The 26,856-nt window shown below is 39.6% G+C and overlaps 1 protein-coding gene across 2 annotated transcripts in view; it reads right to left on the minus strand.

Moving 5' to 3' along the window:
* Positions 1-26,856, minus strand: part of MED13L (mediator complex subunit 13L) — a 179,211-nt gene that overhangs the window by 19,807 nt on the left and 132,548 nt on the right. For both annotated transcript variants that reach the window (XM_052689981.1, XM_052689982.1), the window contains 15 exons: positions 26,381-26,543; positions 25,467-25,571; positions 21,837-22,565; positions 19,547-19,769; positions 18,495-18,600; positions 18,025-18,149; positions 16,933-17,032; positions 14,083-14,303; positions 10,960-11,162; positions 7,929-8,875; positions 7,286-7,465; positions 5,704-5,927; positions 4,654-4,846; positions 2,512-2,956; positions 708-927 (listed from right to left, as the gene is read on the minus strand). In XM_052689981.1, the coding sequence (XP_052545941.1) occupies positions 708-927; positions 2,512-2,956; positions 4,654-4,846; positions 5,704-5,927; positions 7,286-7,465; positions 7,929-8,875; positions 10,960-11,162; positions 14,083-14,303; positions 16,933-17,032; positions 18,025-18,149; positions 18,495-18,600; positions 19,547-19,769; positions 21,837-22,565; positions 25,467-25,571; positions 26,381-26,543 (4,184 nt within the window). The remainder of the gene's footprint in view (positions 1-707; positions 928-2,511; positions 2,957-4,653; positions 4,847-5,703; positions 5,928-7,285; positions 7,466-7,928; positions 8,876-10,959; positions 11,163-14,082; positions 14,304-16,932; positions 17,033-18,024; positions 18,150-18,494; positions 18,601-19,546; positions 19,770-21,836; positions 22,566-25,466; positions 25,572-26,380; positions 26,544-26,856) is intronic.

Consider the following 26,856-nt stretch of genomic DNA (forward strand, 5'->3'; position numbering starts at 1 on the left):
AAAGGCATTCAAAACTTCTTCACATGCTGCTTCTTGCATGTGCAGCACACATGCATGCACCGCTCATAATTTCTAGCTTCCCATTCTCCTCTGCAGTTATTTAGGCTGAACTTCTAGCCCTGAAAGAAGAGGCATGGCAAAATGTAGCCAGTCTGGGCATTAGGCCAAGCTCTGTTTCTGACTACGCAAATTCAATTCTTGAGTAATTCCATAGTAAGTAATTATTATTATACGCCAAGTTACATGGTAAATTATTTTTAAGAAGCAGATAATAACAATACTACAGTTAAATTATGCATTAAATGTCTGGTTGCACATACTTCTTTTGGATTAAACAATATAATTCAGAGTGAATATAAAAAGCAAACAATTTAACATGCAAAGAAATTAAAGGAGAAAATGGACTTTTTTCCCTTGGCCATGGCTACTCAAGTTGCAAGTTAAATAACAGACATCCCTCTTCAGAAAGCATCTACTGCACGTGATTGCTGGAGCCACGCAACACATTTGTTGCGAGGATACAGTGGCTGCTTTAAATTAATCTCATCACCAGAACAAGTACAAGCTTTGTGCTTCTAACTATGTAATTTCTAACCAGTTCTGAGATTTTATATATTATCTTGCATTTTGTCTCCCTCAGTACAACAACAAAAATGCTGTGATAGAATGACTCCCACATACGAAGATGCAGAATGAGGTAGAATTACCTGGAGAATGAAAGAATTCCTCATATTCTCAGGCAAGTTATCCAGCATTTCTGTGTAGCATCTCATCAAACTCAATAGCCAAAAGTTGGTTGAGGCCGATTCCTCATCTGCGGTGTAGGTAAACGGATCCACCATGTAGATGACAACTGCTGGAGGATAGGCATTGCTGTCTGCAGACTCCGGTTCAGTGGGAATCCCTATTCTCTCTCTCTCTGTAACACTAGAGAGATGTATGTTGTTACATTCAGAGGTAAATCAGAGTTGTTAAGTATTGTTTTTGGAGTAAAAGCTTGTGAGGTCGAAGCAGGGGAGTAGTAAGTGATTCTTGTGTTCAGAAACAAAACTAAAAACAGCAACAGTGATTGAGGAAGGATGACTCGTACTCACAGACACTTAATTCAACGAGCCCTTTGGAAATGATGCATTAAAGACACCATGAATTCTAATACAAAATCACTGAATGCAATTACTGTAGTTTAGGTCTGAGGAATATGGAAAAGCTGACTAAGTATTAAGTCTGTGAGTTATCTCATGTTTGTGCTCGCCTCGGTTTTGGTGCTGGTTTGGGGTTTTCTTTTGTGAGAGAAAACATTGAGAACTGAGTACCAAAGAAATATTCATGGAGACTGAAGTCCTCTAATTCGTTACAGAAAAGGTTCCCTTGGCAATGGAGGGAGCAACTGAACGTTTTTAACTTTGTAAAATACTCCTCCATGCCTCAACCATGACGGGGAGGCTCAACATCTGTAAGTGATAAAAGCAGCTCAGGCTCATTCTGTCAGAAACCCCACTGCAATTGATAGAGGTATTTTGCATAGATCTAGTGAACAGATGTCTTAAGAATAACCCAAACTAGTACAGGATGTGGGCTTTTCACTTAAGATTCAGGAACTGCACAACATTCATCATAACTATTAGTAATATGCATTATTACATGAGTAATGAAAAACATGTTCACTCAGGAAGTCACATAAGATGTTAAGAAACATTTTCCTAATTTTTATGTTTGATGGATGACTATAATAAGGGCCTCATTTTCAAGTAACAGGAATACAACCCTTCTTTCAGATGGGTTTTGCAATGCATAAAGCACTTGCAATACAAGATATTCAGGGAAAGAAAACAACACTATGAATCTTATTTTGTTTCTGTTAATATTATAGGCATGCTAGAGTTGCCCATCTAAGAGGTGTTAGGTGCAACATGATATATCCTGCAGTACCAGACAGCAGAGAAATGGAGCTAGCAGATACGGCACAGAACTTAAGACGCCTTGTGTTTTTCTTGAAGTGCAAACACAGTCCAGGTAGGGTACCCTGGGGCATCTCAAACAGAACCACAAGAGCCATTTTCATAACTCAAGCTTAATTTCTTATATTGAAAAAAGGAAGTTATTTTTTCCAACTTCTCTCATCAGAAACGAGGGTAGATTTAAGTTGGGTATAAGGAAAAAGCCCTTTACAGTGAGGGTGGTGAGGTGCTGGCACAGGCTGTCCACAGAGGCGATGGATGACCCGTTCCTGCAGACACCCAAGGTCAGGCTGGACAGGGCTCTGAGCACCAGACTGATCTGTAGGTGTCCCTGCTCACTTCGGGGGAGTTGGATTAGAAGTCCCTTCCAACGCTAAAAATTCTATGGTGCTATGACTAGAAATGATTAAAAAAGAGTCCTGTTTCATTTACATCTGGACAGCAGTACTGCACACATCCAAGGCTCTTTCAAGGACTGAGATAAAGATTATGAGATGTATGAAAGCAGGAAAACATTGGTTTTATTTGTATTTTGAGCAATTTGAGCACTTACCCTTCCTGTCCTTCTTGCTGCTGTTGTGATAAGTTTTGACCTGCTTCCGTGTCTCCCCCAGGACCCGTGCTTCCTTGTGAGCGATCTGCTGCATTTCCCCCAGTGCTGGTGTTTTGCCCTGAACCAATGTTCCCACTAAACCCTGGGGTAGGGGTAGCGCTCATCTGGTTAACGCCAGGTGTTGCAGAAGATGCTGACAGCTGTGGCACAGAGGATCCAGAGGATGAGCTACTTCCTGCAGGAAGGCTAGTGGTCCCACCGTTGGGTGTGGAGTTAAAAGAACTGCCTGTCGGTGGTGCCCCAGAAGTGGAAAGACATGTTGAGTTTGAGGGTACAGGTCCAGTGTTCCCAGGTATTGTCTGAGTCTGGCTTGCTGGCGCTGGGGTTTGGTACTTCGGTGGTAGCAACAGGCTGCTGTCAAGCTGCAGAGTGGCTAAGTAAGGTGCTGAAATGGCATATAAAAAGGAAAGGAGATTAATGACAGTCTTAGATAAAAGTGAGCTGGATTAACCGTGAAGTTATACAACTTTTTCTATGTCTTCAGAGTATTCTAAGAATGTACAAAAGCTAAGTGAATATAATCTCCATTATAAATATTTAGTTTGGAGTCCATTCTTCAGAGTTTCAGTTCAACTGATGTGAATCAGATGTCTGTAGAAACAGGACTGACTTTGCAAAGCTCTGTGGATCTGAGTTGGTACTGACATGTTATTACCTCCGCTTTGACCACGTTAGGATAACACCCTACTTGGTGTTTGGCTGTGCCATCTATCACACGTTATTTTCATCAGACTGAAGATCTAACAGACCTTTTTACTTGAGCTACAATAATAAATTTTAATATAGTTATTTCTGCTCCTGAGCATCAGAAAAAGATAGCAGAGTGATCACTCTGCTGTGCACACACTATATATTTCTACATGTAAGCCTTGAGTTCTTATGTTAAAGAGTAACTTCTCCCTCTCAGTTTTGTGGTAAATTAAAACTAAAAGCAGAATGGATATAAAAACTTGATTATTTGAGATAAACAAGCCCTATCATGCTCTGCCAAACTTTTCTCAAAGGATGGGATGAGGCATCCAGCAGTCTGTGGAACTGAGCAGACAGTTCTCATCTCCATACGCTTTCACAAACTTCCTTTTTCCAACGCCAGGTCACCAGAGCTCTCAGTAAGCAGACTTAAGCACAGTGAGTCCTTTCCCAGAACGAAGGGAGTAAGAGCTGTTCCAAAAACCATTCACAATTCCCAGCTTTTTAAAACAAAAGGTGGTTTGTGCATTTCAGCTCAAGTTTAAGTGTTCCTGGTGCTCTGTGATCACTGCCTATCTTGCTAACCAGCACCGTCTCAGCAGAACTATCTGGAATGGAAGAAGACAAAAACTGGGAGCAATACAGATGTTAGATGATGCCAGGGACTGCTCAGTCAGGACCTGTTTTCTGATAACCTAGCAAACTTCTACATTCTTTCTACTTCATTCCACAATCTGTCACCCAACAAGCAATTTTGATATGCTATAAAAGCACAACAGCAGAGCAGGTAGCCATAAAACACCTCCTTTTTAGTCTTTTAGAATGTACCAGTATGTTTCAGGAAGGAAATAAGCCTATATGTGGTCCAGAGGAGACAATGCCTTCCCACAAAGCTGTTCAAAGTATCTCATTTATAAAGGATACTGTAGGCTCTTTTTTTTTTTTTTTTTTTTCCACCTGCATTAACTCATTCTTCCTTAGCAGTTTTAGTGATCTCATCTTTAATTTAAATAAATCTTATGTTTGAAGACACCAGGCACATCCCTCTACAGTGATATATCCCATATGAATAGCATATAACTGAGATCAATTCAGTCAGCTATGGAACATCTTTGACACACAATGTCTTACACCAAACTGACTTCTTAGAAAAAGTAATAATTTGCTTTTGAATCTTTAACATGACCACCAGACTGATAAATAAAAGCCAACTTTCTGAATAGGCAAATTTAACCAAGAAGCGATTAAGGGAAGATACAGCACGATCACATGCTATTTCTAAGCAGATCTTAATCCATATCTTAAGAGAAACTCCCTTCCAATAGCTGCAGGTACCCTCTAAAACACCTTCAGCCAACCAGAAGAGCCTTGCTGGCACGCTGGCCCACTTACCTAGGTGATGCCGGCAAACTTGAGCGTAAAGTTTGAGCCTGGAATGATTGTCGCACTCCTCAGTGCCCCAGGGCTGGTTGAACCATTCGCTCACCAGCTCATCCGTCAGCTTTTGTGCCACAGTCTTTCCCACCCGCATAATTCCATCGCGTAACACTTTGCAGATTGGTTTGTGTTGGCCAAGCCTACACATCTGGTGAGGAAAGAAGAAATACTTGTCAGTGGATGCCGAGCACCTGACAGAGTTATGCAGAGTGCTTTGTAGCTTAAGCTCTGTATGACCAGCACACTTATGGTGATGTCCTATTAAACATAAAACCCAAAGATAATTCAACAAAGGGTTGAACGGAAGGTTACAAAGCAATCTTGTCATTCAATAGTATGCAGTGACCATGATTAAACAAGGAAAAAGAAAACAGCTGCTTTCATCAATCCCTTACTCTGTAGATTTGATTGGGTCTCAGTGTGTTAGGTTGCAATGGTATCAATACTGGTACTGCACCCTCTGAAAATTTCAATCAAAATAAGGCATGTTCCCAAGCCATGTTCCCCATCCCATTTACTGCAATGGTCAAGAGGCCAGCAAAGAGATTAATACATTACATAGAAAATATTCTTCTGCTGATTATAATGAGCTACTGCTGAATATAGTGAGTTCCTGCTGCACTGATATTCCAGCACCCTGTATGAAACAGTGTTTTTAGCTTTCTATAGTTTGTTCATCTCAATGATATTTGAGGAATGTCTTAAGCAGATTTAGCTTATCCAGACAAGCCACACAAAAACATTCAGTTGATACTACTGAAACACCAACCACCACTGCACATGGCTGTATTACAAGATTGAATTTCCTTTTCATAATGGAATTAAAATCCTAACAGTATAACTCAATTAGGCATTCTTGACTCTGAAAGTGCAGAAAGTCCTCAAAGAAAACAAATCTGTATACAAATAATTGTTTAACAACTGAGGATGTTTTGCAAGGAACATTCAGCAAAGCAGAAATGATACATAAATAAGAAATAACTCAACAAAGCTTTTCTTTCCAACCTCATATACAGCACTCAAGTCCCTGAAGAAAGTTTTGGCTCCATCGAGCAAGGCCTCATTTTCTGGACACACCACAATATAGGCAACATCCCGATGGCCCCCGTATGGGTCAAGCAACAGCCTCTCCCAGAATGGCAAGGAGAATGGAGAGATTGTCAGGAAGTCCTTGTCATATCCCACCAGTAAAGTTGGGATTGGAAGAGGCTCAGGAGATTCCTCGGAGCCTTAGGAACAAAAAAAGGGAAAGAGAAGATGATGTTAAAACAACTGGTTTAACTGCAGTGGGTTCTCTGATGAAATACTGGAAATCCCTAATCCCTTGCTACATTTTATACCATACTCTAAATGCCCCTCCTGAGTCTTAATATTGCCGACTTGGAAGAATTTTCACTTTGTCACAACCGTAACCACATTTCACCAGTGCCTCTTCAACCAAAAGCAGTAACATGAATCCAATAAAATCTGATTTTATGGAGCAGTCTCCAGCTGGAGGTGCAATACTACCGAACAAAACGGTTAGCCAAAAATTATTCCTAGGGCATATATTAGTAATCAAAGTTATCCTAATTTAAAAAATTGTCTTCTGTTCCTCTCCCTACTGAGGCACTCTGCTGTCAGAGCTCAGAGATCTACCATTGAGTTCAGCATACTATCCTCCAGTCACTGCTCATGAGAAAAGATACCATTGAAAAAACCCAAACAAAAATAAGCTGATAGTTTCTGCTATAAAACAACTTTACTAAAAAGTCAACATTCAATAAAAATTGCTGAATCTGCATCAAAGGCTCTGCTACTTACTATATAGCAATTCTAGTTTTGTACTCTGATAATAGTTGGCAGATCCTAACTAACTCTTAAATTTACAAATGCTGGACAAAACATTAGATTAGAAATATTTCTCATAAAGCAAAACAGCTTAAGACGAGAACTGCAGTTACACAAAATTGTCCTAGCCTCAAAGGGAAGTAGCAATACATCAAACATTAGCAGAGGGAACATGAGACAACAGAACAGAGGAAAAAAAACACCTAAGCAAGACTGTGTCAAAACTGAAATAAACTGCAAGCAAGAAATGCCCATCTAAAGGTCAGTCATTATTATCCAAACATGCACATACAGAACCTATTTTGTAATGCCTATTTTTGAGAAGTATGAATTACAACTTTGGAAACTGCCATACCTTAGTAAACAGGAAACCTTAGAATGAACATACCTCTATGGAGAAACTATGCATTTTTAGTATTTGGAGGGTTTGAGCATTGGCTCAGGAACCTCCTCTTCCTTTATTATCTGGTGCAATTTTAACAGCTTCCTCTCTTTGTGTTACGTATATACAGTGCAAGCCAAAATACAGACTCAGCTCTCATCCAGCAGCTCTGCACAGTGTAAATGTTTATTGTCTTGAAGGACAAAACCTCCACTGCAGTATTCAAGCAATGTGCTGCAGATGGCATTTAAGACCATTAAAATCTAACCAAAGAGCCTGCTGTTCATAATGTTTTTTCCAGAACAAAGTGTACATCCATTTCTAGAAAACTATACTTTCATTTTATCTGTTAAGCATACCACACAGCATACATACCATAGGTTCCTCGTCCCGCCATCTTGTGGAACTGCTGCCATGTGAGTGGTCCCTGCACGTGCTGGATGTTCTCCCAGGTCCTTCCTGTTCGCTTCTTCTGGATGGCATCCTGGAGAAAGGGCTGCAGTGACAGCAGCATACGCACCACATCCTGGGAGGAGAGCATGCTGATGTCCAACACTACAAAAGACAACGGAGCACCCATCATTTCCAGCAAGGAACAGAAAGATTCCTTTTGAGCTGACAGCATTTTTTTTCCATTTATTGTTCCTTTGTACTGCTCTTCACAGTGCCCATAAAAGCTGAATAACTCTAATTAGCTTAATGGAATTTAATGTGGGGCTTTATGAAGCCATTACGGAAATAAAGCTGTCCTAACAGTCCTTTTCACATACCTTTCAATGTTAGTTAACACTGGCTGTCTCCACTTTAGCTTTGTGAACTGATGCAAGTTCTGAGATTTAGATCACTGTCTCTAAATGCTAAGGACAAGTGGACCACTGTGGTTTTCTAAGTCATTTGTAAAGCTTTCAAAAACCTACTTTGATTCTAGAATGTTTTCCCACTTTGTTTCCCACATAAACTTAAATCCCTATTGTCAAACACACTTCTAAAGTTCAAAGAAATCTGTTTGGATCCATACCATTGCTGTGAGGCCAAGAATGCACAGTGGCACTTCTTACTAGGGCTTCATCCACTTTCCCACCAGTGGGGTTATCAACGTACTGCCTGCCTTGCTCAAGGGCATTGAAGCATTCTATCCAGGAATCGTTACTGTCTGCCTGCAGTCTGTCATAACTCCAGTTCATACATGGGAGCGTCTGACGATTATTGGAGGACATGTAATCCAAGCAGCTCAGAGATGTGAAAGGCTGCGTGTGCTGATTCTGGAGGAGGAGAAGGAGGCTCATTGGAGGTTCCTGGGTCCTTCTAGCTCCCTCTCCCATCTGAGAGATCAAATTACTTTGACATATCATCAGTCGTCTCTCTGCGGCTTGGCCAATGTCCGAGGTCTTGCCAAAAATATCCAACTCATCCTCAATGAAGAGCCCAGAGTTGTAGCCTAGTTTACGGTTCATAATAGCACTAAAGCCACAGGTGCAACGGTACTGATCCTCATTAGATGAATCTGGGATGTATAACCCAACATCTGCCCCTTTAATATTCATGTTGCAGGCGCATATACAACAACTATCAAAGTTACGATCTTTGAAGATGTTCAGCACGGAGTCTGAAAGAATCAACGTCACGTAGAGGCTGTGGGCTTCTGGGATGGGCTGAACAGTGGCTGGTTCCACAGAATTGAGTGGTCGTGTTGTAGAAGGGGTAGAAGCAGGCGAACCTTGATCTGTGCTGTCATATTTTACAGATCCTTGACCGCTCGCAGTCCCCCCACCTCTGGGAGTCCTTGGGGTCCTGGGAGTGCGTGGGGTAGGGACAGAGAAGCGGGGAGTTGCTGGTGATGGCAGAACTCCTGCTCCACTGTTGCTGGCCGGAGCAGTGCTATTCAGCGTCACTGGTGTGTTCATCTGAGGAGTGTTCATCTGAAGATAGTCTTGGTCAGCCAGACTCCCAACACTAGGCACATTGCTACAAGGAATACAAGAAAAACAGTCATACGCAACAATCTGGTTGGTTGTGAAGACTGGTTTCATCAAAACTTATTTTTACATACAGAAAGTCGATGAAAACCCGAAGGATTCACCGTAACTGCAGTAAAGGAACACCGTCAGATGTTGTGCTCATAACTTTTCATACTCATGTCTCTTTCAACTAAAACTGTAATCCTCGCCTGTTTCTTATCAGTATGATAAAATGGGATCACCTCAGGCACTTAACCCTCTTAAAGATTATTCTCGTGGGATAAAACTCAAATGCTCTTTAATAGAACCTGTAGATAAATTACTAAGTTTCCAGGATATTAGTTTATTCTTCTACGGAAAAAGAGAAAAAATAATACTTTTTGTTATTGTTTTAAGCACAATTATATGTAAAAAGATGTACAGCAGTGGAAATTAAGGAAGTATTTCACAGTAATGGAAATGTTACCTTATTTTTGAAACAGTTTTCAGAAGTAATGCAGCATATGGCATTTATATAAGGTATTGCCTAGTAGGTAACTGATAATAGCATTTCAGGTACTACAGATACAAATGCCCATTCAGAACTACACAGTCTACAGCACAAAATGACACATTCCATTACAAACCTTCAATCCAGTAAAGCTAAGAATCGTGTTTTCGGGTTACCTCTTGTCATCAATGATTTTTATTACTTTTGTCATTTGCTGCCAAACTTAAGTGACCAAAGCACAGTTTGTATATTCCCCTGACATCCACCTTCTCTCTGCAGTGACTCTTTATATCAACTAACAGGTAACACTGAGCCAATCAGAACAAAAATCTTTACTTAGCTCTTCCCAAGTTCCTAACAATTTGTTCATTTTTCTTGTAACATCTTCGTTACATATTAGGGCAAGGAAAAATTCTAAGGATGCAGTATGTCTCTCGATAGAAGAATGAAAACAGATCTTTCACGTCTGTTTTCAGTGGTATTTTATGAGTTATTTAAAAGGAGTACCCCTGTAATGTTCTCATGTCATTAGCAACTTGAAAAGGAAAACAGTAAAGACCAGATTTCTTAGATCATTTCATTACCTTGAACTGGTGCATGTCCAACTCCAAGCAAGAGGAGAAAAAAAATGAACAAAGGTTTGAAGGAGCTCTGAATCTGAAGTATACTGCATGCCTCAGACTAACAAAAAAAGATGACCTAGAAACCTTGATTGGCAATCACCACTCTGTTGGAAGCCTGCAGTAAAAATTTTCGCTCTAATTGGATTTATTGAAAATGAAAGGTTTTTTCCCTCAACAAATACCTGAAATTAATAACTTGCTCAGGCTGGTGAATCAGTCACTATTACGAAAAAACCCTGAGAATTAGATTGCTCCCTAGGCACTACCAAGACTTTACAATTTCTTTTTTGCAATTCTTTTGAGAACACTGAAGGATCCTTTGGAGCTGGAAAAGGACTGATTTAAAGATTTATAGACTGATTTAAAGACACAGGCTACTTCCTCTAGAAAGCAGCGCAGTGCAAGCAAGGAGACGTTTGTACCACAGCGTGCCTTTTAAAAGATTTTATAAACCTAACAGTGGAAATCCTTCATAGCTTTGAAGATCTCCAGCAAATAATTTCTTCCACAAACATTACTAATTTCTGAGAACTGAGTAAGGAACACAAGCTTTTATGTTAAATAACAGTGACTGCTTATAGGTCATAGCACTCTGGAAAGATGTGGTATCTTGTCTTTTGGTATTTAGAAAGAGGAAGATAAACTGCACCTGATCATTTTATTTCCTAGCTTTACACTGCATTACAGTATTTTCCTGTCCCAGAAATTGCAGTTAATTCTTGTTCATTTGTAAGAGTGCACTGAACACATACTGTCCTAACAATTTCCAGAAAATGTTCTTAATTCAAATGTTCACACAATCACAATTTTTTGATCTGAAAGAATAACAGATTTTAAAGGTTTAAAATGCAACTGCAGGCTGTTTTATGGTTCTGGTGCTTAGCTAAATACTCATTAATATACTCAAGAGATTTCAATAACAAACTATTTGAAATGGGGGATGACAAACTCTGTAAGTCCCAACAACACAGTACTTACTTGTAGCCATCTCTAATGAAAGTGGCTGGTGGCAAAGGAAGTTGTTCAATTTTAGGAGGAACAGCCCAAGAAGGCCTGAAAACGCAGGCATCTGGTATCTTCAGAGGTAAGAGGCACTGACTTGGCAGTATCTTCAGTGGAGCAAATACAGAGGAGCCCACAAAAGGTTGAAATGATGGAACTTTGTGCACATACGAAAAATCCTGTAACATCCAAGTGACATTGTTTACAACACCACGGTAAGGTTGAACTTTACGTTTACACAACTATCTTTCCTTAAAACTTGCTGTACTGTTTGAACCCTCTATAATTGCATTTTTCCCCATCATTAACTATATTTATTCATTCTACGAAACATTCAAGAGCTGATCCTTCAAGGAAACTCAGCTCCTTGGTACACTAAGATACTGTATGGCTTTAACTAATGCCAGCACATTTCCCAGTTGGACTACACTCATTAAGGATGAGATACATTTGAAAGGCACTGAAATATTCACATTATCTAACTTAAGGCATCTACTTTATGCACTTCAGAGGTTGATCTTTTCAAGACTTCCACACTCACAATGGAGAGGTTGAGTCACATTGTGAAGAAAACTTTAAGTCAGCCTTTAAGTCAGCCTCTTGGAACAACCCCCACATGGGGAATTAAGATAATCCAACCAGTAACAGTGCACTCTTAACACTAGCACCACTCCTAGTATTGGTCAGAAATAATCAACTAAACATTATATTAAGTATGAATATAAATGAAGTTCAGTCAAACTGGACTTCCAGTGACTGTTATGCTTGTTTGCAGACAATGATGACAAGAACTTGAGCCAGTTTCTAAAGCTATGCCATGTTTCCTTCAGAAGAAAAGAACTAGTCCTTTTGACGCACTACTGCAAAGTAAAAATAATTATTGAAGTAACAGCAGTCTCTCAGAATTGCAGCATTTAACATCTCATTAGATATTTCCATTTTTCCCTTACACCTTGTACAGCGTTGAGAGATGAGAAATGTGTGGATTACTATCTCCAGCTGCTGAATACTCAGCAGAAGAAATCTACTTACATGTTCTCAAAATGATCAGCAATGGGTTTAGGTGCTTGTTTCCCCCACTGGTGTATATGAGCAGGTGTGAACACACTTAAAAGCAGAGTAAACTGTGCTTGTTGGAGATGTTATCAGGCAGAAATAAAATGTATAGTTCAATACTCCTAAAACTTTGTGAGGGAGACTGAAGCACTTCCAACAGCAATGACACCCTAAAATCCGTTCCCACTCAAAAGCTTTCAGCTGTCCAAGTCACAATGCAGATTTTATTTCCAGGGCCAAATTATTCTAGTTTTAGAAAGTAGTTTGTTTGGAAAACAGAATAAAACAAAGCAAGGTCTGTTACAAACCCTGCCATAAACTTTAAACTTCTATAATTGTTTACAAATCTGTAGACACCCGAACTACACAAAGATAGTGGACAACAGCAAAGCCTTTAGGAACAAGCTTTTTCTCATCATGCCTTCAAGTTATCAAGTCAGGACAGAAAGAAGAAGAGGTCTTGCAGTAACAAAGCAGACTTTCCAGGCTTGCTGTCTTCACAAGGGGGACACTACAACTAACTTTCTCACACTTCTGACTGGTCACAATTTGTTTCTATACATAGAAATAATCCTCGAATACAGCAATCTTACTTCCAAACAAGGACATACCTGAATGCAGAAAGTCACCCTGTGGTTCACCTGTGCTTTACTTTCAGTCTGTCTAAGTTATGTCAGAGGTGCCATGCAAGAAAAATTTCTCATTCACAGCTGACTAAATCATATACACTTAGGCAAGATTTTGTTTCAGTGTTCTCACTTTGAGTTATAGCCACTTCTAGTCCATGCAACTACAAGCTCTGTGTGTGTATACCTCACTCAGCAGTGCCAATAACTAAAGCAAGTCCTCAGCTACTGCCAGCACTCAGGGGGAGCTGCTGCTGAGGAAAGAAATGGCTGCAGAAAGAGAAGGAGATTTGGGACTGGCTGGGCCTGAGGGAGAGGAATCAAGTTTTAAAATCAAAGGTTAGGGAATACCAGGAAGACAGTTCTTGTGTGTATCTCCCTATTGAAAATTGAAACAAGCTTGCACTGCTGCAGAACAAGGAAAAGCGCGCTTCTAAATTAAAAAACTCTCAGCCTGTATGCATGGAGATATGATAAAGATAACTTCTGATAAAAAATTGGCCGAAGAAGTTAAGAAATGCAGAATGTACACAATCAGGCAGAATGATTTTAACCTACCTGTTGACCTGTGCTAAGGATGGAACAATGAAATACAAATCAATGTAGACCAGGTGCTTATGTTAAGTCTTTTCATGTGATGCTATGGAAAAATGGATACATCTGGATATGTAAAGCAGGGGAGGTGAGTACTAGTACCCCACAGCAGAGTCCCCATTTAAAAATACTTCTTTACTCAGATATACTATAGGACTCAATAGAGGAGTAACTATGTGACATTACCTGACCTGTGTTATACAGAAAGTCAGATAAGAATGGTCCCATCTGGCCTTAAAACTTGTGAAGTAACATCAGCTGAAGAAGAAACAGAGCAAGTTCAACCCCTGGGCTTTCTCAGTGATTTTCAACCCTAACCAAAAAAGGCAACATTTCAGAGAGAAAAAGGCAGCCTTTCTACATGCATGATTTTATCCTAGCTGCATCCCCAGAGACTGGCAGCAAGGAGTGGCTATACATAAAAGATACAGAAAAATTATCTGAAGAAACAAACCATTTAAAAGCTATGTAGTCACAAGTACCATGTTTTTCAAATAAGTGTACTCTTTCTGTTAGGCATAGGGCTCATTTCACATACAATACTGTTTGTTTCCTGAGAGCACCCAAAAGCATTACAGACTTAAAATTACACCTATTATATGAACAGAAAAGTACCTACAGTTAAAATCAGAGAAACAATTACAAGCTCTTTTACTAGAGAAGTTTTTGGGTTTTTTTCCAACTAAAGACCAATACAAACTTTATATGGCTCTAATTCCCACTTGTTAAAGTAGCCTGCTAGGCACACTACAGGTGATTTCTTTATAAAAATCTGAACATATGAAGGTGAGATTATGAAAACACCCTATGTGTGGTATGTTACCTTAATTTCTTCAGGTTTAGGGCTACCTAATCCATCTTCCACCTCCATTTTGAACTCAGCAAGCTGTGTTGGAACCATGCTGACCATGGGACTTTCCATCATTCCCAAGGTGGTTACTGTCTCTGAACTTATTCCATCTTTATAACTCATTACTGGGGAGAAGGCAGGGTGTTGTTCTAAAGAAGGTGGTGTTGGGAACATCCTTTGGAGATCTGCCACAGCTAAATAGGATGAAAAAATGCATCGTTAATCATTACAATACCAATTCTCAAGAAAGCCCAATAAAACAGAAGGGGTTACTCACTACTGGCTCTTGTTCTGTGGGTTAAAGCCTAGTAAAGACTCTACAGACTCAGTACAGTTCTGACACCTGTATAACTCTAGGCTTAGAAGTTAATTCCTAGGGATGCATTCCAAAAATTCCTAGGGTTGCTTTACAAACTTGATGTTCAGCAGAAAAAGCAAATTGGTAGACACACAACTTTAAACATACAGGTTTTTTAACACAAAAACCCCACAAATATATATACATATATTTTTAGCAGAAAAAATTAAGTGATGTGAATGGAAAGTTCATCCTAAGAACTGCTACTAAGGAGACAGAATAGTTTCTTCTCCCCTTAGGGCTGACACTGAATCTCAAAGCAGTGCCTTTTAGAATAAGCATGCACTTAGCTGTGTTTTTCCACTGACATACAGTCACTGCAGTCTTATTTGGTCCATAGCAACAAAACTCCTGACAAAAAAGATAGGCTACTGTTGCTAACACAAACGTTTTGGACTGGAAAATAGTCAATTGTGGAAATCAAAACCAGTGAAACATAGTCTCAAAAACTAACTGGAAATAACAAATAAAGTAATGAAATTAAAATTAAATAGAGTATATGAGTACATACATACGAAGCAAACTGTGTTTTTGTAGGATGCTACAACCAGATGTCCTGTCTCTGCTCTTAACAGAACCAAAAAATCTTAATTTTGTTCTTTTGTGCAAAGAGATGAGACAGCCAGCCTCCTATTTAATTCTTCAGACAATATGGAACAGTTTGAATGGGTGAAGTGCCCCCAGAAATAGAGTTTTGATGGAAACAGCAGTGAATGCTGAACCCAACTGTTCCACAGCCTGAAGCAGCAGAGTAAATTAATTGGCAATGGCTTGTTCATACTCGGTTCCTTTTTTTCTTTCTCAGTCTTACTGTGAATGAAGACTTGAAAACAACTTAGTGTTGTCCTGATAAAGGATTAGTAAATGTTGAAAACAGCTTAAGTGGAATGGAAAAAAACATTTTCCATCCAATGCTAGTACGAAGTATAATCTTCAGGATGCCACTTGGATGAAGTGTTGCCTCTGCTTCTCAAAGAGAAGTGTGCTTCAGGAAGCAGAGAAATGGGACAGGAAAAAGGGTTAGAACACAATGTAGTCAGTAGGACTTTATTATGGTGTATAACGCATTTCATTTCCCTGCAGATACTGCTGTGCCTGGACAGCTGGTGTCAGGGGGGAGGGCTACAGAACAGAAGTGGAGTGTATCTATCTAACTTATTTCATGCAGCTCTACAGTATATGTTTCGCTCATATTTGAGCCCCAGTTAAGCAAAATTCTGCAGTGCAGAGTCATAAAAAAGTTTAATTACAGAAAATTCCCAAACCCGACAGCAACAGGCTAACTCTCATTATTCATTTTCATGTGTCATGCTTGAAAAAGATTTGCATATTTTAAAAAGCTATGGATCAACTAAACCTGTCAAAATCCAATCTCTGTATACTCCAGACTTGTACATTTGAGTAAATCAGCACAGCTTTTATGGGTGCATAAAACTCTGACTCATCTTCTTCACACTGTTATTTTTTTTTTCCCCTCAATTTGTCCTCATTACCAGATAAAGTTAATGAGAAAGCATTAAAGAATGATTTGCAGGGAGATTTGATTTCTGCTTGTAGAGGACACAATAATCAAGCATTCTTCCTTCTCGCTGCTAAGCAATCCGTAATTCATTATCTGACTGGTTGGTATCACACCGAAATTCTCATCTTCCTCTTCCCACACATGCAAACACTTATACATATAAAAATCTCAGGAGAAATGCTACTACGGAAATAATGCAAGAAAACCCATACATCTCAAGAGAGTAAAAGCTATAATTTTCAAAACCTGTTGGCACAGTCCTTACAAAAGAGCCCTATTGTTTTAATTTGCATAATATATTTCAGTATGCAGTTCTATTTCTGCATTCCCTGCACTTCACCTGGTTTGTGCTACATATGTAACACCTGCACAAGCACCATTTCTACCATTAACATCCCCAAGAGGTTTACAATGTGTCCTCAGTTAGATGCCAGTACTTCTACTGTACTCTAGGTTCCTCCACACCTAAATTAAATCCTGAAGGTGATTTTAGCCTGAATTCATCCTACATCAAATGCATACCATACCTTACATTCTGAATAATTGTTTAAGGAATTATTTACACTAAAAGATGACGTACTGCTGTGAATGAACAAATGAGATTAAACACTGGTTTGAGAATACAAGGGTAGTTTCTAAATGAAGATTTTTAACAGCTCCCTTCTGTGATTGTATTATAAGACCACATTGTTGGAAGCAGAGCATCTCAAATCTCTGTAGGCACATTAAAAATGTATGTCTACATACACCCACCCAGTGTTTCCATTAAAATACTCCTACCCTATTTTACTGTTAGCATCTAGCAATCACAGAACAAAACAAGCACACTGGCTTTGAGTTGTGAGTAAGTGACCCTGCAAACCTTCTACAAAAAAGGCAGCTTGGTAGCTAACCAGAAGATTTTAACTGCCAAAAAAAGTGGAAATCAGTTGCTGCTACTTACTTGGTGGGTAAGGTACTGCTGTTCTACCATCCTTCCCCACTGGGCGCTCCTCAGATCCCACCGCAGGCATTTTTGATGACCGAAGAGCTGGCGATACAGCCTAAAGGCAGAACAATTACATACCATACTACAAACCATACGCAATAGCAGAAATCAAAAGCTATTAGAAACTGAAAACACTCCCAATGAGATTTAACAAAAAACAGCTTAAGTGCAGTTTCTGCGAAACCACAGAACAGGAAGAAATGTAAATAAACTGGTGTACTTGGAAAGTACTGCCGAGAACCAGACATTAGAGATTTAAGCCATGTTATCTACTATCAGTCCATGTAGGATCCTGCTTTGTAACATTATGCCCATATTAGATTAAGCTTACAAAGAATCCTGATTACTTTCTTCTGGTAATTGATGTAAATCTGCTTTTCCCTCTATATTTCCTGATTTCCTTTTGTATCTGCTGATTTCCTTCCTCTTTGCAAAGCATAAGCTGCTTACAGGCATAGAAAGGAACATGCTTCCAAGAGTTACTTACATAGAGTTGAATTTATTTTGATTTGGGCACATTCTCAAACAAGGTAAAAGAACAAATCATCGGATAATGAAACTAGGATCTTTTCCATAGCTCTAAGAAACAGAAAATACTGACAAAACTTGATGATACTAAATTAGATTTAATACAGTTAAGAGGCAACTGCACTGCTTTACCTCAGGAAGCAATCTTACAGCTTGTCTCTGCATGACTATGACAGCAAGTTAGCTGCATTTTCCTCAGAGTGTACTGGTTCCCCAAGTGACTGAAAAACCATCAGATGAGACAAGCTTTGATGTTACCTAAGAGATCTTCTAATATTCCCAAACTGTATACAACCATTTATCTTCCTTATAGAATCTCCTTAAAGGATTCCTCCGCTTGCTTTCAATTCTTCCTGATTAAAACAAAACAAACAAAACAAGCTTGCCTGCCTGGAAACAGCTTGTCCTATCTATTAGGGGCAATTGCTCCATGCTACGATTGCAGCATCCTTCTGCCTTTTTATTTTTCCTTTTGTCAGGATTTTAGTCTGCAGAACACTCAGTCAAACAAAGACTTACACCAAGCTCATCTTCATCTGAATTATCAAAGATGTTATCCAGATCATGGAGTGATGGTGCAAGATCTGTCACCTGTGTGAGGCTACCAGAGCCTACTCGGCCCGCAGCATTGTCTTGCCGGGTATCTATCAGAAAGAGAGGAAACAATCAGTGAAAAACAGGGGCAAATTTTAAATCTCACTCTAAAGAAAGAATCAAGAATCACTGACGACCCTTTTCTACGACGTAGCCTACAAATAGCCTGGCAGCAAGTTTTAAGCAGTGACAAAGAGTCAATTTGGAATAGCTACAAATGTAGCTATTGTTGAGCCTTATTATTCTAAAAATTATTATATTGTTATAAAAAGGACAGGTGGAATCAAGCTCCATATCAGAAGCCGTTCATAAAAGTGTTCAGTGTATGATCTTTTCCTTTGAAATTTAATGGTGTACCCTTGAGTATTTTTGCTTTACAGAGTGCTTTTACTCACCAGCCTTAGGAGCAGAACTGAAAATAGACATGGCATCTTTTCCATCAGGAACTGGTGTAGAATGACCTGGTGTGGGGATTTCCTTGGCTCCAATTCCATCTTCTGACTATACAAAAATGCACAGATTTTTTTAATGGACGTTAATTTAATCTATGTAAGAGGAAATGTTGCCACTATTGGTTTTCCTATGTCAAGCTAAACCCAGAGCTCTCGATTCAATATTTTATGAAGCACAGAATGTTTTAAGAGGGAAGAGAACACGTTGGTCTGCTGTTTATCTGCATACCAGGAAAAACACGATGTAGTATTGATCGTGATGTACAAAGGACTCCATACACAGCAGTTCACTTCAACAGGCTGTACAGACATTTAGCCACCTCAATTTCTCTAGAAAATACATCTTCTCGAATGTTAAGCATGGTCACTACCTACAAGTACAAATGAGTGCATAGCCTGAGAATGAAACAGCTCCGTAATGGATAAGATATGTAAGAAATACCACCTTTATGGGGCAAGTGATGGACAGTAAATGGTGATCAAATTGTTTTGGAAGATGACCTCTAAGGAAACATTCAAACCCCCATCACAAAGTAAAAAGCTAAACTAATTTTGGACAAGGGAAGAAAGATGGATTTGGGCTGAAGAGATCTAAGCTTTGCAGCGAGGTTATATGTCAAGCTGAAGAAAGTAAGAAAAATGCCCAGCAAATCTTTTTGTCTCTACAAGTGAATATAAGGCTTGAATTATTTTACTTCTTGCCTTAAATCTGGAACACACCGCTGGTCAAGCTGAATATATACAAAGAGGATGTGTTCCCTGCAGCAGCAGTTTTCATACAAAAAAAGGTTCAGAGGGATGGCAGCCAAACAGAGGTTCAAAAATACCATACTTAAATGAACTTTCTTTCCTGTGCACCCGTACAGGAAAGAAATGCACAACTCCTTTAAGTTTGACCTGTGCAATGGGTCTGTGTCCTCCTGAGAGCTGCACGACAAATACTGTGCTATGTGATCATTACAACGTTAATGATAAAGACTGGATTTCCATGTTACCTTGTTCTTTTTCAGCAGATCTTTTTCAGCCACAAGTTTGCATTTTTTATTGCCAGTGAAGCTGTACTTTATATCACCATCTTCAAAAGTGTAAGGATCACTAGCATCTCCTAAACCTTCTCCTGGTTGTTGTATTAGAGGCAAGGGGTCAAGATAGCTCAGTGTCTGCGCTGGTTTCTGTTCTTCCAAAATCTTAAACCGTTTATTAGGTTGTGCTAAGAGCCTGAAAGCAAAAATAAGCAAGTAAACAAATCCATCACAAAACAAAACATGCATATCTTTTACAGCAGACAAAAATAGCAGCTCTTAAGATCTGTAGGTGTCACACACAAATACAGCCCATGTCTCACTCCTTGACAGAGAAAGAATATCTTCTTCCTCAAATAGGGGATGCATTTGCCTAAGTTCAGTATTAAACCCAGCACTGTATCAAGAACATTTACTTCAGGACAATGAGAAAGGAGTAAAATCTGTCACTAAATCAGAATACTTTGAAGTACACATGACCTTTTCAGCCTAGGGAGCTCCACAGTAATTACCAAAATTAACACTGTCATAATTCAAAAAGATTGCCTCAATCAACTTTAGCTTAACCGTTTTCACTAAATCCTCTTTGCTGCACATCTTTTCCATTGTCAAAATGCAGAAGTAATTTTAAGCCTGCACAAAATCAATTCAGATTCTCAGGCTAAAGTTGACATGAAATATCTTCACATATCTTTACATACTGCATCCAGGCCTGGGGCCCCCAGCACAAGAAAGATGCAGAGCTCTTGGAGCGGGTCCAGAGGAGGGCACTAAGATGATCAGAGGGCTGGAGCACCCCTCCTATGAAGAAAGGCTGAGGGAACAGGGCTTGTTTAGCTTGGAGAAGATAAGGCTGCTGGGAGATGTCACCGTCCCCCACACCTGGGGAGGAATAACTGCACACATCAGTACAGGTTAGAGGTGAGCTGCTGGAAAGGAGCTCTGCAGAGAAGGACCTGAGTGGACAGCAGAGTGACCAGGAGCCAGCAGTGTGCCTTGGGGGCCAATGGTGTCCTGTGGTGCATTGCCAGCAGGTCAAGGGAGGTTTTCCTCACCTCTGCTCTGCCCTGGGGAGGCCACATCTGCAGCACTGTGTACAGTTCTGGGCTCCCTAGTTCAAAAAAGGCAGGGATCTGGCCCAGCAGAGGGCCACAAAGATGATGAGAGGCATGCATGGAGCATCTCCCTAATGAGGAAAGGCTGAGAGCCCTGGGGCAGTTCAGCCTGGAGAAGAGAAGGCTGAGAGGGGATCTGATCAGTGCTTATAACTATCTGAAGGGCAGTGTCAAGGCTCTTTTTGGTGGTACCCAGTCACAGGGCAATGGGTACAAACTGGAGCACAGGAAGTTCCATACAAACACAAACAAGAACTTTTTTACTATGAGGCGACAGAGCGCTGGAACAAGCTGCCCAGAGAGGTGGTGGAGTTTCCTCCTCTGGAGATATTCAAGACCTGCTTGGACACTGTCCCCCTGTAGGGACCTGCTTTAGCAGTGTGGTAGGACTTGATGATCTCCAGAGGTCCCTCCTCAACCTTGTAATTCCGTAAACAGTAAACTCCTATCAAGAGCAAAGACCAGGTACTGGATTCACAACACAGATGCCATTATAAAAACAAAACAAAACAGAATCATTCTATAACACTGTATCTGTTATTATGTCTAGAAAGTGCAATTTTAAAACCATACAATTGGACAAACCACACCGAATTGCCTCTACAGTGCAATAAAGTGCATCTCACTTGCTATAACCAAATACTTATGTAGCTGTAAGGGTGCATAACTGAACACAACTTTCGTTTTTTAAAATGATCAAAAGACACAAGCATAATAGAACTTTATATTTGTTCATTTACTTTGATGAAGGTTTTTAAAAAGATGCATCGGTTGTTACAACGTCCAGCAGAAATCCAGATAAGAAAAAAATAAAGCATACTACAATAGCCCATTCCTACATAAGCAGTGTTAACTCCAGCATATACCATCTTTAATGCTGCAGGGAAGCCTTCTACTCGCTGCATAATTTTTTGGGGGAGTGCATAAATTACATGAGAATACTGCTGTTAAAAATCTCTCTTCGTTAGTCACCTTCCTACAAAAATCCCCATTAAACAAAACTATCAGAGACAAGTTCTGTCTTCTACACTCACATCATCCCTCAGGTTTTGATACCACAACTGAATTCAAAGCTTACTACTGAAATTAGAATTTAATCATGGTTAGAAGTTAATAAAAGCACCATTCAGGCTAATTTGCGTTCTTACCTTTTCAGTGCAGTGCTGTCTGAGTTCACTTCCATCTTGGCATCATCTCTCTCACATGGAAGACCTGGTGGCCTGAATTCTGGATCATCACTTGATGGGACGCTATAGGTCCTCCACATATCTAGTGACTCATTGTTCTGAATTATCCCACAATATAATGCTGTTTCACTAACCTCTGCCATCAGAGGTAACCTCTGTCCAACAAGAACTGTCCTCTCATCTAAGCTGGGCAACGGCTGAAGCTCCAGCCCACTGCCATAGAGCGCTGGGTTTACAGGTACAGAAGGTGGGTCCAGATTCTCTGCTTCCTGACCTCTCGGCTGGGGGCTAAGTGTGGGAGGCAGAGGGGAAGAAGGGGAATGGGGTGAATCCATAGGATTCATATTAATTTGCTTGCTTGGATTTCTAGCAGGTATAGATAGCGGCTTCTCATATTTTCTGGAATTTGGGACTTCTAAAGAGGGTTCCATGCCTGCTAATCCCAGCTTCTGCCCTGATGTGTCCTGCTCCACGCATAGCTCTTCAGTCACAGAGGGCCGATGGTGAAATGGCATCATGGGCCTTTTTTGCAGTTTCTCTCCCTTGTCCTGTCTTTCTGTTGCTTTGTGCTTTGAAGAGGCAGGAGGTGGCAACGATGAAGATGATGATGTTCCCACACTGAATCCTGGCTGATTTATCGTTGGGGGGCGGCTGGAACCGGCAGCACAACGCTGTTTGAAAACCTTGTGCCTGAAAACAGAGACGAAAGCAAGTCACTGCATGGTTCATCCTATTATCTGCTCTAATGGAAAGAATCCCAAAGAAATCTTATGTCTATTGTCAGTCTTTTAAGAGATTCTGGAAATGCCACATGTCTGCACTAGGCAGAGCCCAACATGACTGCGTATGTCTGACCTATAAAATGGAGAATGGGAAAAACAGAATTCAAAGCAAACAAGATCTAATGTTTATATAAAGCTGATCACTGCTTATATGGAATCTAATGTAACAAAATAAAATAAATCAGGCTATTGTTGTTTTCATTACCCTGAAGAAGTACAGCCTTTCAAGTGAAATGACTGCTGGGGAATTGAACCACTACTCTTGTACACTTCCAAAATACAGATCTGAATTGGTTTGGCTATGTTCACTGAGGCAAAATACAGCAAAATGCTTTCATGTCAATTTCCTCCAGATATGGTTAAAAAAAAAAAAAAAAAAAAAAAAAAAGAGGCATAATTAGTCCAAAGAATAAGCAACTAAGAATTGATGTATGAATAAATATTTGAAAGCATTCAAACCAGAAATCCACTAACATGAAAACTTATTACAATGTTAAGATAAACTATATTATCTGAAATAAAGTGGACTACTGGACTGGGGAAAACTAATTCTGCTTCTCTGACTTAGTTAGGAAAACACCCAAGTTTTGCAGAGCAGCTGTCAAACAGTACAAATACAACTACTGGTACTGCATCTTTTTCCTATAACCATCTTACACTGCGTGCCGTTGTCCTGGCTTTATTTGTGTTTGTTTTATTGGTGTTACTAGGAAATATTACAAGTTCTTTGCCACCACAAATCATCCTTAGCACAGTATCCATGTGGACCTAACGCCCTCGTAACTGCAGGTGTGCCTTAAGCATGGCTTAAACATTTCATTGCACTCATTCTCCATCATGTACCACACCAACACGACTACAGAACTTGACTGACACCAGACAGTCTGTTTTCCAAGAAAGAAAGTTGGGTCTATAGAAGATTGAATTTGATGCTGAGTATCAAAGAACCCCATATATGAGATCTTATCTTCACATTTTTACCCACATTTGCGCAGTGCTCACAAAGGGCACAGTGATGACTAAGGCAATTATACTGATATGACAGTATCCGTCCAGCTTCTTCACCTACACAGAAGTCGCATGGCACACATTTATTGTTGTTTGAAACTGCTTGAAACAAACGCAGCTCAACGTCTCTACAGATTCAGAATTCCTTTTTCCACTATTGGTTCCCTAAGCTTTCCAGGCAAGGCTTGACTTCAGTTTTCTATACAGAACACTTGGCATCCTGACAAAACATTCATTTGTTCCACATTCCTGAGTATACATACAGCCAACAAATAATCAGAGTAAGAGTAAGGCTGCAGAGGACCAACATCTTCATTTCACACAGCACAGGCTGTTGTGTGACACACAACCCCTTTGTATTCCTTTGTCTCCCAAATACACAAACAAGAAACTATTTTGTAAGAAGTCAAGCACAAGGCACAGGGACACAATCAGGCTTTCTCATTTTCTAAACAACAACCTTCCAGTGATCAATGGAGTGCTGTATTCCTAAATTTCTCTGTGCGGCCAAATGTGCACAGAAAGCCCTGCACAGAGTACTGTGACAGGTCAGAGATTTCAGAATTTGGTTAGACAACTGTTATCATTAACTACAGCATTATTCTCGAGCTTGCCTCACTTTTGAAAGAAAAGGAAAGAAGAAAATCAGCTACGCCTCCATCAGCCAAAAGAGAGGAGAATCATTTCAGCCATATCATCAGCTGTTGACCACAAATTCTGGAAAAACCCCTTCTTGTAGTATTAAAACAAAACAAGCAACCAAATAAACAAACAACAAAAAAAAAAAAAAAAAAAGAAGAAGAAAAAAAAAAAAAAAGAAAACAGAAAAAAACCAAGCACAATACCACAGGGGCTTGGTTAGCATGGCAGCGTTTCTATTTGAGCACATGAATGTCATTTACATGTTTGAATACTTAAAAATAACTTCATTAGGTCATACAAACATTTTTACAAGCCTAATAAATAGATGGTGATCCCAGGAATTAGGAATTTCAGTTGAAACTGTTTCATACGAATGTTCTACCAGAAGCTGGCCTTCTGGCCATGTCAGGCACAGAACATCACCTTTGGCAATTCTATAAAACGTTTAGTACAAGTGGTGCTGCTGGTTTGCCTCTCCTGTGTGAGTAGCACTGGAACTTCCTGTGTCCAAAAATGACAGATAATTGAATAAACTTCTAAAGTGCTCCTTTACTTGTTGTGATTTCTTTTTCATCCATTCACAGCAGTGCTGCAAAGCTGCTCCATTGCCTTGGTGCCTTTTTGGTGTCTGGTGAGTCATGGCAGACTGACTGGAGGGTACACAGAGAGAAAGCAATTCTCTGGGAAATTTTTCATCTTTCTCCAAAGGAGTTCCTCAAATCAGGATGCACTGAAACTCAGGCAAGACGCAAATTCATTCACTGATCTGTAACAAATGTTTATTAATTCTGAGCCAATTCTGCATAAGTTGCCATCTGAGTTTCTGCTCCTCTTCACCATAATTTTAGCACTCCAAATTTTGGAGCTTTGAAGCTCACATCTCTAAAAAGCCTGAAGGATGGGTTGATTGCAAATGAGAAATGTTTGAGTGATTCTAGACCTCGCTCTCTAATCTGGGATCATTTTTCCACTTAAGTTGCCTGCGACAAGTAGACAATGATAAGAGATGCTTGTTAATCACCTGAATGTGATTGATGTGCACAGTTTTAGAGCTTCCTCTTTTCTCAGCTAAAACATAACTCACTTCTTAAAGGGTACCTCTACCTAACTGAACAGTGCTCTTTCATCATGAGAAACGCTTCCTGTCTTTGAAGCTCACCTGGAACAAGAACAACTGACTCTTTGGACTGGATCCACAAAATCCCAAGAAACAGTATTGTTAGGAAGTTCCTCTTCCAGATTTGCAGTTGTAATTTGACTCCTCCTAAAGAATAAACAATTGCTTTAGTAATTATTACGCTTTGTATAACAAAACCTTAAATAAACAAGCATGTGTAAATTCACATCTGTTAATCTCAAGTAAAATTCCTTTCTATCACTGCTTCCCCTTTGAAATATAATTCTTTTTTTAACAGTATTTCCTTCTAATACATCTAAAACCTTTTATGGGAGGATGGTACCAGCTCCACATCAGATAGACGTTTAAGAACAGAAAATAAGATTCAAGCAATTTAGATTGAATCTGAAAATTCATCTGGCATATTCAGATATGAAACTGCATGGAAACAATAAAAAAATAAGGATTTCAGGGCATCTCGTGCCATGAATGTATTTTAAGTAATAAAGTAAAAATTTAAGTCATAAAGACCTGTAATGCTAAAAACAACCCATATCCTTATCACTGGGAATTTCAGTCCAGTTCCTTAAAGATTACTCTTGGAATTCTAAATATCAAATACACCCTCTCGGATCTTCAGTCACCCAACTTTCAGTAACTACAAGTGGAACTAGAAACTGCAGTCACTGAATCTGAAAACACCTTGCTAAAGGCACCTTGTAAGATTTTTAACCTCAAAGTCTCACACCGTTAAGATACACGACTGCAAATGCAACATGAACAGTGCTAAAGAGTTTTCCACTGAATACAGCAACAAATTTTCTTTGATAATGCTGCATTGCAATATTAGCTTTGATTAGTGGCAAAAATAATTCTATCAGGAATAATATCTAAAGGCAAAACTATTAATATTTTTACTATGTATTATATGGTGTTAATAAGAACTGCTGCCTTACTTGGACTGTGACCTGTTGAGAATGCATTCCTTCCAGACACGGTGAACCATACGATTGTGAAATTTTGGAGTAATCTTGCTTGATTTCTTTGGACTGTGTACACTAACTGTTCCCTCCTGTATAGCTGAATGGCTGATACTGCTCTGAGAGCATCCACTTTCTCCTACAAGATAAATTAAGCAGTTGTTATTTGAAAGCACGAATCATTTATTATACTCAAGATAAAACTTCAGTGAAGAAATGAATGGAACATGACTTCTTTACATTACACCTGAACTGAATTACCAAAATCAAAACTTGCTTCAGTGAAGTCTTACAGTTTAAATGTACACTATTACAGACCAGTTTAACAGCTGATTGTTCATATATACAATTAACATAACGTGAGGTTCTTAGCTGTACCGGGTACAACAGAATCGAGTGCACCCTCAGCAAGTTTGCTGATGACACCAAGCTGAATGGTGCAGTTGACATGG

Source organism: Tympanuchus pallidicinctus, unplaced genomic scaffold, assembly GCF_026119805.1.
Source record: "Tympanuchus pallidicinctus isolate F22 unplaced genomic scaffold, pur_lepc_1.0 scaffold25, whole genome shotgun sequence".
NCBI classification, from domain to species: Eukaryota; Metazoa; Chordata; class Aves; order Galliformes; family Phasianidae; genus Tympanuchus; species Tympanuchus pallidicinctus.